The sequence below is a fragment of the Oncorhynchus tshawytscha genome, linkage group LG06 (genome assembly GCF_018296145.1).
Source record: "Oncorhynchus tshawytscha isolate Ot180627B linkage group LG06, Otsh_v2.0, whole genome shotgun sequence".
Classification (NCBI taxonomy): Eukaryota; Metazoa; Chordata; class Actinopteri; order Salmoniformes; family Salmonidae; genus Oncorhynchus; species Oncorhynchus tshawytscha.
Genome location: NC_056434.1, coordinates 71495365 through 71511403, shown reverse-complemented (window position 1 = coordinate 71511403; position 16039 = coordinate 71495365). Strand labels below are relative to the sequence as shown.

At 42.5% G+C, this 16039-nt stretch overlaps 1 protein-coding gene across 5 annotated transcripts in view; it reads right to left on the bottom strand.

Moving 5' to 3' along the window:
- The window catches only part of LOC112253027 (protocadherin-15), a 285586-nt gene that overhangs the window by 143403 nt on the left and 126144 nt on the right, over positions 1–16039 (bottom strand). For all 5 annotated transcript variants that reach the window (XM_042323590.1, XM_042323591.1, XM_024424885.2 and 2 more), the window contains 3 exons: positions 15009–15215; positions 13091–13225; positions 6242–6391 (listed from right to left, as the gene is read on the bottom strand). In XM_042323590.1, the coding sequence (XP_042179524.1) occupies positions 6242–6391; positions 13091–13225; positions 15009–15215 (492 nt within the window). The remainder of the gene's footprint in view (positions 1–6241; positions 6392–13090; positions 13226–15008; positions 15216–16039) is intronic.

Sequence of the window (16039 nt, the reverse complement as noted above, 5' to 3'; positions counted from 1 at the left end):
ACCCTCTCCACTACTGTTCCATCGATGTGGATAGGGGGGTGTTCCCTCTGCTGTTTCCTGAAGTCCACAATCATCTCCTTAGTTTTGTTGACGTTGAGTGTGAGGTTATTTTCCTGACACCACACTCCGAGGGCCCTCACCTCCTCCCTGTAGGCCGTCTCGTCGTTGTTGGTAATCAAGCCTACCATTGTTGTGTCGTCCGCAAACTTGATGATTGAGTTGGAGGCGTGCGTGGCCACGCAGTCGTGGGTGAACAGGGAGTACAGGAGAGGGCTCAGAACGCACCCTTGTGGGGCCCCAGTGTTGAGGATCAGCGGGGAGGAGATGTTGTTGCCTACCCTCACCACCTGGGGGCGGCCCGTCAGGAAGTCCAGTACCCAGTTGTACAGGGCGGGGTCGAGACCCAGGGTCTCGAGCTTGATGACGAGCTTGGAGGGCACTATGGTGTTAAATGCCGAGCTGTAGTCGATGAACTGCATTCTCACATAGGTATTCCTCTTGTCCAGATGGGTTAGGGCAGTGTGCAGTGTGGTTGAGATTGCATCGTCTGTGGACCTATTTGGGCGGTAAGCAAATTGGAGTGGGTCTAGGGTGTCAGGTGGGTGGAGGTGATATGGTCCTTGACTAGTCTCTCAAAGCACTTCATGATGCCGGATGTGAGTGCTACGGGGCGGTAGTCGTTTAGCTCAGTTACCTTAGCTTTCTTGGGAACAGGAACAATGGTGGCCCTCTTGAAGCATGTGGGAACAGCAGACTGGTATAGGGATTGATTGAATATGTCCGTAAACACACCGGCCAGCTGGTCTGCGCATGCTCTGAGGGCGCGGCTGGGTATGCCGTCTGGGCCTGCAGCCTTGCGAGGGTTAACACGTTTAAATGTCTTACTCACCTCGGCTCCAGTGAAGGAGAGACCGCATGTTTTCGTTGCAGGCCGTGTCAGTGGCACTGTATTGTCCTCAAAGCGGGCAAAAAAGTTATTTAGTCTGCCTGGGAACAAGACATCCTGGTCTGTGACTGGGCTGGATTTCTTCCTGTAGTCCGTGATTGACTGTAGACCCTGCCACATGCCTCTTGTGTCTGAGCCGTTGAATTGAGATTCTACTTTGTCTCTGTACTGACGCTTAGCTTGTTTGATAGCCTTGCGGAGGGAATAGCTGCACTGTTTGTATTCGGTCATGTTACCAGACAGCTTGCCCTGATTAAAAGCAGTGGTTCGCGCTTTCAGTTTCACGCGAATGCTGCCATCAATCCACGGTTTCTGGTTAGGGAATGTTTTAATCGTTGCTATGGGAACGACATCTTCAACGCACGTTCTAATGAACTCGCACACCGAATCAGCGTATTCGTCAATGTTGTCATTTGACGCAATACGAAACATATCCCAGTCCACGTGATGGAAGCAGTCTTGGAGTGTGGAGTCAGCTTGGTCGGACCAGCGTTGGACAGACCTCAGCGTGGGAGCCTCTTGTTTTAGTTTCTGTCTGTAGGCAGGGATCAACAAAATGTAGTCGTGGTCAGCTTTTCCGAAAGGGGGGCGGGGCAGGGCCTTATATGCGTCGCGGAAGTTAGAGTAACAATGATCCAAGGTCTTTCCACCCCTGGTTGCGCAATCGATATGCTGATAAAATTTAGGGAGTCTTGTTTTCAGATTAGCCTTGTTAAAATCCCCAGCTACAATGAATGCAGCCTCCGGATAAATGGTTTCCAGTTTGCAAAGAGTTAAATAAAGTTCGTTCAGAGCCATCGATGTGTCTGCTTGGGGGGGATATATACGGCTGTGATTATAATCGAAGAGAATTCTCTTGGTAGATAATGAGGTCTACATTTGATTGTGAGGAATTCTAAATCAGGTGAACAGAAGGATTTGAGTTCCTGTATGTTTCTTTCATCACACCATGTCTCGTTAGCCATAAGGCATACGCCCCCGCCCCTCTTCTTACCAGAAAGATGTTTGTTTCTGTCGGCGCGATGCGTGGAGAAACCCGTTGGCTGCACCGCCTCGGATAGCGTCTCTCCAGTGAGCCATGTTTCCGTGAAGCAAAGAACGTTACAGTCTCTGATGTCCCTCTGGAATGCTACCCTTGCTCGGATCTCATCAACCTTGTTGTCAAGAGACTGGACATTGGCAAGAAGAATGCTAGGGAGTGGTGCACGGTGTGCCCATCTCCGGAGTCTGACCAGAAGACCGCCTCGTTTCCCTCTTTTTCTGAGTCGTTTTTTTGGGTCGCTGCATGGGATGCACTCCGTTGTCCAATTCGTAAGGCAGAACACAGGATCTGCGTCGCGAAAAACATATTCTTGGTCGTACTGATGGTGAGTTGACGCTGATCATATATTCAGTAGTTCTTCTCGACTGTATGTAATGAAACCTAAGATGACCTGGGGTACTAATGTAAGAAATAACACGTAAAAAAAACAAAAAACTGCATAGTTTCCTAGGAACGCGAAGCGAGGCGGCCATCTCTGTCGGCGCCGGAAGTACAATTAAGTATGGTACTCTGAAAGATCCATTCTAAAGAACATTTCCCTATCAAAAGAACATTGGGACATCTGACGTATCCATTATAATCCATTATAACTGTAATGCTTCCTAATTTGGTTAGCTATGTGACTGTTTGCAATATATCAACTGTTACATTTTTTTACAATAAAAAGCAAGAGAAATAAAGGTTCAATCAGTACTGAGTGAATGAACAACAACAAAAGCTTCCTGTCATCAACAGACATTCCATTTAACCTTCAGTGACTCCCCATCCCACGTGCGGGAGCGTAATCATCGACTGACACTAATTAGCATAACGCAACGGACATAAATATTCCTAGAAAATATTCCTATTCATGAAAATCACAAGTGAAATATATTGAGACACAGCTTAGCCTTTTGTTAATCACCCTGTCATCTCAGATTTTCTAAATATGCTTTACAGTCAAAGCTAGACAAGCATTTGTGTTGTTTATCGATAGCCTAGCATAGCATTTTGTCCAGCTAGCAGCAGGTAACTTGGTCACGGAAATCAGAAAAGCAATCAAATTAAATTGTTTACCTTTGATGAGCTTCGGATGTTTTCACTCACGAGACTCCCAGTTAGATAGCCAATGTTCCTTTTTCCCAAAATATTATTTTTGTAGGCGAAATAGCTCCATTTGTTCTTCACGTTTGGCTGAGAAATCGCCCGGAAATTGCAGTCACGAAAATGCCGAAAAATTTCCAAATTAGCTCCATAATATCGACAGAAACATGGCAAACGTTGTTTATAATCAATCCTCAAGGTGTTTTTCAAATATCTATTAGATAATATATCCACCGGGACAATTGTTTTTTCAGAGGACCGATTGGAATAATGGCTACCTCTGTATTTTACGCGAGAATCACTCTGGGAGCCATCAGGTGACCAGTTGCGCAATGTAGCCACTTACGGGTATTCTTTAACATAAATGCGTAAAACTACATCACAATGCTGTAGACACCTTGGGGAATACGGAGAAAAAGTAATCTGGTTGATAGCCCATTCACTGCTCAATAGGGACGCATTGGAACCCAGATCTTTCAAAAGATGAGTCACTTCCGGATTGGATTTTTCTCAGTCTTTCGCCTGCAATATCAGTTCTGTTATGCTCACAGACAATATTTTTACAGTTTTGAAAACTTTAGAGTGTTTTCTATCCTAAGCTGTCAATTATATACATATTCTAGCATCTTATCCTGACAAAATATCCCGTTTACTACAGGAACGTTATTTTTCCAAAAATGAAAATACTGCCCCCAAGTCACAAAAGGATTTAAAAAGTGTCAAGATAATACCTATATGACAGGGTTCATAGCATAAGCGTAAACATAAGCGTAGCATAAGCGTAGCATAAGCGTAAACATTTATTGTCAATCTGGTGTCTGTATTGGCAGGACAGCATTTACTGTGATGCGGCATTCATACTTCTTGCGCTTCGCAGAGCAGAGCTGTTGTGAAGGAAGTTGTCAAGGAAGAACGTTTTGGTTTATACAGGACGTACCTCTCCCCCCACCTACCATCAACCAATCATGTCAATGCAGAGTTATACGGAGCTATACAGAGCCCTCTGCAAAATGTGGGAGACGCATGGCGATGCGGTAGAGAGCTTGATTTGGCCTACGCAAGCCTCCGGAGTCTCCGCAATTTAATCACACCCTCCGTATGGAGCCTCTGGACCGCATTGCCGGATCAAGCAATATATTGGCTTATCATAAACGTTGCTAAATAAAAAGGTTTAAAAAAGTACAGGCAGACACCACATTACTACATGACAAAACAGCTCGCTCAATCAAGCATGATGGTCTTGTATGAAGTATAAAAGCAAAACTTGTTTTCATATAATAAAAAAAGCTTGAAAAGGTGGGATTAGCGTGCTGTGTGAAAAATCCAATACTTAATATTTGTATGCTGTACAAATCACATTATTGTGGGAGCACCTCCTTTAAGAGTATGAATTAGGCTGTTTGAGAAGATTTAAATACAATAAGAAACCTGCCTACACATTTTTTTAAATACAATAGACCAACATAGCTACTGTAGTAGGTCAAAGCTGTGTGCTGGAAAACCTTAGTAGAGCATGGGTAGAGTACAGTAGGCATTGTGGTGCTCATGTGAAATTTGTGTATTTTTCGGCTTCAGACTAATGCCTACTTCTAACTTAAAATGTCGTTTTTTGTTTTAAATAGATCTTAGAACCATGCTGGGCTATCTCGAAAATGAAACAGCCACCCCTCCATTCTGGCCAATTCATGCCACCCATAGCCAAGCTTTAATTTAACGTCAGCTCCATATCTGCAAGGCCTTGCTATGTTAATCCTTGCTAGGGTAGCTTACTGAACCCTTTTTCCATATAGAGCTATGATGTCTAAGAGATGAAAAAGCAAGGGCAGCATCATCAAATAAACCTGCCTCCTTAGAGGCCAGGAGATTCTCATATAAACTGCTTATAAAAACAGGTTAAATGGTCGTCCGCCACGTGACCCCTGGCCTCATTTCAGCTGGGCTGGGCAGCTGATTTTAAACACAGATTAAACTTGACCTTTTCTATGTCTGACATTTTTTTTGTGACTGTGTGCTGAGCGACTGAGATGGGAGATCATGCTCCGCTTACCAAATGAGAGACAAACGCACACTACTGCTGAACGAACCCCACAAAACCAGATATGTCAATGTGGGGACTTCCAGCTGGAAACAATTTGACCCTAAACACAAATGCGCACGCATGCACTCATACACACTCACACACACACACCCAACACAACCCCAAACCTTTAAACCAATCAAACTAGAATCCTAGTCAAACTAAATAAACTCTGCAATCCATTCAGACATATTGTAGAGATGACAACAAACCATAAACCAGATCTCCCCGGAGCAAATATTTTTATTAAAACCCTTTTTCGTGTTATCCAATTGGTAGTTACAGTCTTGTCCCATCGCTGCAAAACCTGTACGGACTCAAGAGAGGCAAAGTTTGAGAGCCATCCGTCCTCCGAAACACAACCCTGCCAAGCCACACTGCTCGCTTAACCCAGAAGCCAGCCTCACCAATGAGTCAGGGAAACAACGTACAGCTGGCGAACGAAGTCAGCGTGCATGCGCCCAGTCCGCCACAAGTAGTCGCTAGAGCGTGATGGGCCAAACCCTCCCCTTACCTAACCCAGATGACACTGGGCCAATTGTGGGCCTCCTCATGGGTCTCCCGGCCAGCCTGGGATCGACCGGGGGTCTATAGTGATGCCTCTAGCACTGCGATGCAGCGCCTTAGACTACTGCGCCCCTCGGGAGGACCCTGGAGCTATTTTAGACAATTGTTGTTATAGGAGAGGAGAGGAGATTGATTTGGAGTCCTGACTGTTGACTCATGGTAGTGTATTACGTCAAGTTATGTCAATATTGAGCTGATGATATTTGAGTCTGGACCACTGTATTAAGAAAGTAGATTGTTCTTGAGTCATCAGCTCTGATCAAAGAAAGAGTGGATTGTTCTGGGGCTGGGAATGTTGATCTAAGGCAACGTTTGTTTGCGGAAACTGGACGCGCGAGAGAAAGAGAGGCGGGAGAAATAGAGAGAGCGAGAGAGAGAGAGAGAGAGAGAGAGAGAGAGCAAGGGAAAGAAGAGACAGTAAGAGAAAGAGCGAGAGCATGAGAGAGAGACATAAAGAGAAAAAGAGAAGAATGAGAGCCAGAGAGAAAGGGGGACAGGAAGTTAGAGACAGATATGTATTGATTACCTGTAGTACTGTTTCTCCTTGCTGCATGTCAGTGAACACCTTAACGCTGTAGGAGACTTCAGCGAAGGTGGGAGTGTTGTCATTGGCGTCAATCACCAGGATGTTGACAGTCACCCGCGTGCTCTCCTGTACCCCATCTGATGCCATCATCTATTCACAGAACAACAGTGAAAGCAGTAAAAATCCTGCCTTTAGGACAAAGCCTATTTCTTGCAAATTCTCTTCCAGTTTCCTTTTGTGTTACGTTTTTCAACTTAAGTGCCTGACTAAAAAAACAATAGCAAACTGATAAAACAGAGTAAATACGAACAAATAAATGGTACATAAAAGGGTAAAGGGTACAACTTTAATGTGATATTGCCAGTCCCCCTAGCTTAATTCAGAACACAGATGTTGATGTTTTCCTCAGGAGGGGCACAAAACTAAATCAAACTTGAGACTTACTGTATAAAGGCACACCATCACACAGACAAACACACACATCCACATACAGACACGTAAACCACAGGAGGTTGCTGAGGAGAGAACGGCTCATAATAATGGCCGGAACGGAGCAAATGGAATGGCATAAAACACATTGAAACCACGTGTTTGATCTATTTGATACCATTCCACTTATTCTGCCCCAGCCAGTACCACAAGCCCGTCCTCCCCAATTAAGTTGCCACCAACCTCCTGTGACGTACACATACACAAACAGTAAGTGAGCGCAACCCAAAAGAAAGGACAACCAAACAAAACAGAACCCTTGAAGCCAGAATACAGAACATTAAAGGCGTGATTTCAATGTAAATGGACCACTTATTCTCTTACCATTGCTTGCCCAAGACAATATAACACAATTGCTTGATGCTCAAGAATTTAAAATTGCAGCAGTTTCTTTCATAAGTCCGGATCATTCTAATGGCAAAATGGCAACCATCAAAGCCTCAACATAGACATAATAAACATACTATTGACGAAACTCTTCAAAGATAATAGTCACATATCCTTATAACAGTGTGTTATCACAGCAACAAGTCCATGTACAAATCTAAAATCAAATCAAATCATTTTGGTCGCGTACACATTTTTTGCAGATGTTATCACGGATGTGGCTAAATGCTTATGTTCCTAGCTCCAACAGTGCCGTAATACCAAACAAAACAAAACAATACATGCAAATCCCCCAATTTAAAAAATAAAGGAATTAAGAAATATATAGAACGAGTACTTTCAGAGTCCCGAATATACAGTACCAGTCAAAAGTTTGGACACACCTACCTTTTTCTTTATTTTTTTAATATGTTCTACATTGCAGAATATTAGTGAAGATATCGAAACTATGAAATAACAACTATGGAATCATGTAGTAACCAAAAAAGTGTTAAACAAATTAAACTATATTCTAAATTTGAGAGTCTTCAAAGTAGCCACCCCTTTACCTTGATGACAGCTTTGCACAATCTTAGCATTCTCTCAACCAGCTTCACGAGGAATGCTTTTCCAACATTCTTGAAGGAGTTACAGAATATGCTGAGAAATTGTTGGCTACTTTTCCTTCACTCCGCGGTCCAACTCATCCCAAACCATCTCAATTGGGTTGAGGTCGGGTGATTGTGGAGGCCAGGTTATCTGATGCAGCACTCCATCACTCTCCTTCTTTGTCAAATAGTCCTTACACAGTCTGGAGGTGTGTTGGAAACCAAATGATAGTCTCACTAAGAGCAAACCAGATGGGATGGCGTATCGCTGAAAAATGTTGTGGTAGCCATGCTGGTTAAGTGTGCCATTAATTCTAAATTAATCACTGACACTGTCACCAGCAAAGCATCCACACACCATCACAAATCCTCCTCCATGCTTCACAGTGGGAACCACACAAGTGGAGAACATCCGTTCACCTACTTTGCGTCTCAAAAAGAAATGGCGGTTGGAACCGCCACCGGAACCGAGATTTCCACCGGTCTAATGTGCATTGCTCATGTTTCTTGGCCCAGGCAAGAATCTTCTTCTTATTGGTGTCCTTTAGTAGTGGTTTCTTTTCAGCAATTCGACCATGAAGGCCTGATTCACGCAGTCTCCTCTGAACAGATGTTGAGATGTGTCTGTTACTTGAACTCATTGAAGCATTTATTTGGGCTGCAAATTCTGAGGCTGGTAACTGTAATGAGCGTATCCTCTGCAGCTGGTAACTGTAATGAACTTATCCTCTGCAGCAGAGGTAACTCTTGGTCTTCCTTTCCTGTGGCAGTCCTCTGAGAGCCAGTTTCATCATATCGCTTGATGTTTTTTTGCGACTGCACTTGAAGAAACTTTCAAAGTTCTTTACATTTTCCATATTGACTGACATTCATGTGTTAAAGTAATGATGGACTGTCATTTCTCTTTGCTTATTTGAGCTATTCTTGCAATAATATGGACTTGGTCTTTTACCAAATAGGGCTATCTTCTGTATACCACCCTTACCTTTTCTCAACACAATTGATTGGTGCAAATGCATTAAGAAAGAAAGAAGATCCACAAATTAACTTTTAACAAGGCACACATGTTAATTGAAATGCATTCCAGGTGACTACCTCATGAAGCTGGTTGAGAGAATACCAACAGTGTGCAAAGCTGTCATCAAGGCAAAGGGTGGCTACTTTGAAGAATCTCAAAAATAAAGCAGATTTTAATTTGTTTAACACTTGTTTGGTTATTACATGATCCCATGTGTGTTATTTCAAAGTTGACAGTTGATGTCTTCACTATTATTCTACAATGTAGAAAATAGTACAAATTAAGAACTACCCTTGAAGGAGTAGGTGTGTCCAAACTTTTGACTGGTACTGTAAATCTATATCTACAGTACATGGTAACAATTTACTCAACATCCATTTCATAACAGCTGATACAACTTGTTATAACCTGTCATAATATAGTCATAACACTGTCATGACCCATATAGTTATGTCAGCTCTTATGTCATATAGTTGTGACAAATATTGCGTTATTTTATGGCTGGTTGTAACACCTACATACGAGTGTCAAAACTCAAACATATATAAATTATTTTTTTCCCTGCCAGGAAGTTTCCTTTCGTTTTAAACTTTGTTTTTTAGATAATTTGTTGTTGTTGTTGGAATGAATTCTTTACAGTCCCGTTTTTTTCCATCAGATATAGCGTGTAGAAAATGCACTTTATAACACTGTCAAGAAGCATTATGACCATCATAATCATATAAGCCAGGTCGGCCTTTCACAAACATGCTCTTATATCAGTCATCAGTCAAAAAGAGGGTGTCTTGTCAGGCTCTTGAAATCTGCTCCTGCATTCATCCCAGTCATCAGCAACAGAGCATTGGGTTAGGTGCATGTCTGACATCAATGTGTGCGCGATTACAATGATAATATAATATAGTACATTTCCCAAAAATGGTCATAACATAAACATACTGTTGACACGTATGCTATGGTGTAATGTAATGTTTTGCCTTGTGTGGTAGCTTTTGGGGATCGTATGTAGGTGTCATAACCAGACATTAAATAACGCAATATATGTCACAACAGGTCTAAATATATGCATCATAACAGTGCTATGACCCTATTATAACAGGTAACAATAATAATAAACAGTATATTCGGAAGGAATTCAGACCCCTTGACGTTACAGCCTTTTCTAAAATGGATAAAACACATTTTGTCCCTCATCAATCTACACAAAATACCACATAATGACACATTAAAAAAGGTTTTTAGACATTTTTGCTAATTTATGAAGAAAATATCACATTTACATAAGTATTCACACACTTTACTCAGTACTTTGTGGAAGCACCTTTTGCAACGATTACAGCTTTGAGTGTTCTTAGGTATGATGCAACAAACTTGGCACACCTTTATTTGAGGAGTTTCTCCCATTCTTCTCTGCAGATCCTCTCAAGCTCTGTCAGGTTGGTTGTAGAGTATTGCTGCATGGCTATATTTAGGTCTCTCCAGAGATGATCAATCGGGTTCAAGTCCGGCCTCTGGCTGGACCACTCAAGGAGACTCAAGGAGACTTGTCCCAAAGCCACTCCTGCGTTGTCTTGTCTGTGTGCTTAGGGTTATTGTTCTGAGCCCTCTCCTGTACTCACTGTTCACCCACGACTGCGTGGCCACGCACGCCTCCAACTCAATCATCAACTCAATCATCAAGTTTGCGGACGACACAACAGTGGTAGGCTTGATTACCAACAACGACGAGACGGCCTACAGGGAGGAGGTGAGGGCCCTCGGAGTGTGGTGTCAGGAAAATAACCTCACACTCAACGTCAACAAAACTAAGGAGATGATTGTGGACTTCAGGAAACAGCAGAGGGAACACCCCCCTATCCACATCGATGGAACAGTAGTGGAGAGGGTAGCAAGTTTTAAGTTCCTCGGCATACACATCACAGACAAACTGAATTGGTCCACTCACACAGACAGCATCGTGAAGAAGGCGCAGCAGCGCCTCTTCAACCTCAGGAGGCTGAAGAAATTCGGCTTGTCACCAAAAGCACTCACAAACTTCTACAGATGCACAATCGAGAGCATCCTGGCGGGCTGTATCACCGCCTGGTACGGCAACTGCTCCGCCCTCAACCGTAAGGCTCTCCAGAGGGTAGTGAGGTCTGCACAACGCATCACCGGGGGCAAACTACCTGCCCTCCAGGACACCTACACCACCCGATGTTACAGGAAGGCCATAAAGATCATCAAGGACATCAACCACCCGAGCCACTGCCTGTTCACACCGCTATCATCCAGAAGGCGAGGTCAGTACAGGTGCATCAAAGCTGGGACCGAGAGACTGAAAAACAGCTTCTATCTCAAGGCCATCAGACTGTTAAACAGCCACCACTAACATTGAGTGGCTGCTGCCAACACACTGACAATGACACTGACTCAACTCCAGCCACTTTAATAATGGGAATTGATGGGAAATGATGTAAATATATAAACAATGCTACCTTATATAATGTTACTTACCCTACATTATTCATCTCATATGCATACGTATATACTGTACTCTATATCATCGACTGCATCCTTATGAAATACATGTATCACTAGCCACTTTAACTATGCCACTTTGTTTACATACTCATCTCATATGTATATACTGTACTCGATATCAGCTACTGTACCTTGCCTATGCTGCTCTGTACCATCACTCATTCATATATCCTTATGTACATATTCTTTATCCCCTTACACTGTGTATAAGACAGTAGTTTTGGAATTGTTAGTTAGATTACTTGTTGGTTATTACTGCATTGTCGGAACTAGAAGCACAAGCATTTCGCTACACTCGCATTAACATCTGCTAACCATGTGTATGTGACAAATAACATTTGATTTGATTTGAGGTGAACCTATGGAGCAGGTTTTCTTCAAGATCTCTCTGTACTTTGCACCGTTCATCTTTCCCTCGATCCTGACTAGTCTCCTAGTCCCTGCCGCTGAAAAACATCCCCACAGCATGATGCCGCCATCACTGTGCTTCACCGTAGAGATGTGTCAGGTTTCCTCTAGACGTGATGCTTGGCATTCAGGCCAAAGAGTTCAATCTTGGTTTCATCAGACCAGAGAATCTTGTTTCTCATGGTCTGAGAGTACTTTAGGTGCCTTTTGGCAAACTCCAAGCAAGCTGTCATGTGCCTTTTACTGAGGAGTGGCTTCCATCTGGCCCCTCTACCATAAAGGCCTGATTGGTGGAGTGCTACAGAGATGGGAGAACCTTCCAGAAGGATAACCATCTCCACAGAGGAACTCTGGAGCTCTGTCAGAGTGACCATCGGGTTCTGGGTCACCTCCCTGACCAAGGCCCTTCTCCCCCGATTGCTCAGTTTGGCCAGGTGGCCAGCTCTAGGAAGAGTCTTGGTGGTTCCAAACTTCTTCCATTTAAGAATGATGGAGGCCACTGTGTTCTTGGGGACCTACAATGCTGCAGACATTTTTTGGACATTTTTTGGTGTCTCGGAGCTCCATGGACAATTCCTTCGACCTGATGGCTTGGTTTTTGCTCTGACATGCACTGTCAACTGTAGGACCTTATATAGACAGGTGTGTGCCTTTCCAAATCATGTCCGATCAGTTGAATTTACCACATGTGGAGTCCAATCAAGTTGAAGAAACATCTCATTGATGATCAATGAAAACAGGATGCACCCAAGCTCGAATTCGAGTCTCATGGCAAAGGGTCTGAATAAGGTATTTCTGTTTTTTATTTATAATAGACTTGCAAAAATAAAATTCAAACCTGTTTTCGCTTTGTCATTATAGGGTATTGTGTGTAGAAAATGATGAGAGGAGAAAAATATTGAATACATTTTATAATAGGTTGTAACATAACAAAATGTGGAACAAGTCAAGGGTTCTGAATACTTTCCGAATACACTGTATAGATATGAAGTGTATAAAACAGTATTGAGACATTTTTAAAGTGACCAGTGTTCAATGCCTACAGTATGTACATATTGCAGCAGTCTATAAGGTGCAGGGTTGAGTACCTGGTTTTGGTTGGATTTTGGAAAGCTACTGTAAGTCAGTAAACAGGTGATCCAGAATAAATACATGCTAATAAAGGTGTAAAGTAGTAACGTGCCTTGCCAAGTCATTTAATCTCTTCAATAGAGGCATAGATAAATCAAACTGCTACAACGTAAGTTAAGTTCAATTGTATTGACTTGAGTTGAAAATAAATTGATTCCGTAGGCAGTGTGGTTACGTCAAGTCATATCATACAGCCTAAACCAAGCTGTTATATATTTTAGAAGTGGGTGCTGTTTCCTCCCATATACTTTATCAGAGTGGTGGGTGTTATTTGGTAATATATGTGGATGTCGTTGGAACGAGGCGTACCGTGAAGGTGTAGGTCATCTGCTTCTCTCTGTCCACAGGTTTGAGCAGTCGGAGGTAGCGGGTGATCCCGGTCGGGGTTATGGCAAAGCTGGTGCTGAAGTCATCCAGAGTCACCGTCACCAGAGGGTCTTTGCTCTTCAAAAAGTAAAGACATTGGAGAGAAGAGGGTTACCATGGAGACAAGACCTTACTCAAATCTGCAGCTGTGTCACTGAGGAAAAAACAATCGTGAGAGACAGAACAAGCCAAAACAAGTCTGAGTGGTAAAAGACTGCTGACAAAGACAACATAGTATTGAGAACATAGTACTGAGAACAGGAGAAGGCCTTGAAGGAATTCTAAGAAATCTTGTAATTTTATATCCACTATAAAGCACACTACAATTGTACAGTAGGTCTTTCATTGCGGCTCTGGCAACAAGCTACAGCATATGATCGATTTACAGAAACCTATGCTGATGCCGGCCTACTGTTCAATACGTTTGAAAGTAGAAAATATTTTTTTCATTAAAAAAATGCATTCTTGAAGGTGAACGTTCATGTGTCTTAATAACAAACTCATATGCGATCTTTAAATATAAATATAAAATGGAGTACGGAGTAATTTGGTCTAAAAGTGAGGACCATATATAAAAACATTTCAATACTGTTTTACAACTTTCCCCAAATATGGTTTTCTTCTCTGGGTTATGTTGGCACAAGGGAGATTTAAGCAGGTTTGGGTTGTTATGGAGATTCAGGTCTGTCAATGAGGCCTGCCTGTCTGCTAAACATTCGCACTGCTTTGCCCATTGATCTGTTTTAGAGCTGCACTTTGATGTCTTAATCTCACCCTGCTGAGAGGGAGAGAGTGCAAGAGAGCGAGAGATAGAAAGTTACAGACAGACAAACACAGAGAAAGAGAGACAGTAAGAAATGATACAGAGGTAAAGTGAGTTGGAGAAATCTCTGTTGAGGAGTTTATTGTGTTAGGTGCCATCTGAGGAAATGAATAAAACAATATTTTCAACATCATCAACATAAAGAGAAATATCCTGGTGACAAAAGCACAAACAGAGTGGGGGCGAATGCTGCTGTGCATCTGTGTTCTGAGTGTCTCCTGGTGTGTTGGCAGCCTGTCTCAATGTGTGATTTCAACCATTTAAATGCAGTTGAGGCGCTTAGAAAACCCACTCCTGTCAGTGCCTGTTTGAAATGTTGTGCTTTTCAGAATCATCACCTCAACAACACACACACACACACACACACACACACACACTGAATGTACTAAATGTATCGGTGCGATCTGTGTATTTACCCACTTTTTTTTTTACTTGACTAGAACAATAGACACACACGGCAAAACACAAAAACATTAGACATTTGTGTCTAAGAAGGGAAAACTGAGTCACGCATCAGAAAAACCTGAAAGAGAGCTTGGCCCAGAGGTTTGAACACAGACCATGCAGTAGAATAAAACCCAAAGGTACACTTTTAGTCATAACAGCATCACAAACCACACATTTACCTACAGGTGTTTGACCAGGCAGCAGCTACAACAAAGAGACAAAGTAGCATCAATGATAATACAGTGTGATGGAGAGTGTTTCCCCATCTTAGCATGGGCTTCTGGAAGTGTTTTACTAACATAAACATGCTATAAAATGTAAATACTTAATTGGCTTATGTACTCATGAAATGATTTAGTCTGAAAAACCTTCATATTTTGTATGAAATTAAATTCATTCAAAAGGTTAACATGTACATTACGTTTCTTGTGTGTAGCCATGCCAGCTAATTCTTGTGTGTATTTGTGTGCGCTGTCTGTGTATGTACTTGTGCGTGCATTCATAGTATTGTGTATTTGCAGGTTCATAAGTGACATGCTTGTGCTTGTGAGAGTGTGCGCTTGTGTGTGTGCATGCAGACATCCCCAATACCTCTTCAATGTCTTTGTCCAGGGCGATTATGCCCAAGGGGGCAGTGAGGTTGGAGCTGGCAGAGATGGTGGTGCCTACTGGGGAGGACTCACTGACGTATCCCTGGTAGGACTGGAACTGGAAGTACGGAGCCTGGTTGTTCTCATCCAGGACATCAATGATCAGTTCAGCGTATGCTGGGAGTGGGTGGCCATTGTCCTGCTCAGCCTAAAAGAAGCAGAAACGTGTATATTTATTATGAACCCTAAAAATTGTCAAAGACCTCAGCCACCCCAGTCTCTACTACTGCATGGCAAGCGGTACCGGAGTGCCAAGTCTAGGGCAAAAAGGCTTTTACCCCCAAGCCATGAGATTCCTGAACAGGTAACCAAATGGCTACCCGGACTATTTTCATTGTGTGCCCCCCCAACCCCTCTTTTACGCTACTGCTACTCTCTGTTCATCATATATATGCATAGTCACTTTAATCATACCTACATGTACATACTACCTCAATACGCCTGACTAACTGGTGTCTGTAGCCTTGCTACTGTTATTTTCAAATGTCTTTTTACTGTTTTATTTCTTTACTTACCTACACACACACACACACCTTATTTTCACACTTTTGGTTAGAGCCTGTAAGTAAGCATTTCACTGTAAGGTAAAAGGTGACCTGTTGTATTCGGCGCACGTGAAAAATAAACTTTGATTTGATTTGAACCTCACTGTAACATGTACTGATATGCAACTTACAACACACATGGAACATACAATCATAAGGTGGTCATAAGATTATTATGACAGACTGACTATTTTTGTAATACCTGTTGCAGATCAGTAAACAAAGCTAAACACATTTGAATGCCAGATATTACACCATTTACAAGTACTCAGTGTCACAATTGAAATGCAAACTTCTGAACATCAGATTAACGAGGGAATAGAAATGCAGAGGGCATTGTTTCCGAAAGACTGTCATTTCAATTACATAAATCATTGGCAAATTAATCAAACAACCACTTTGAATTAGATTCCCGTAATTGGTAAGA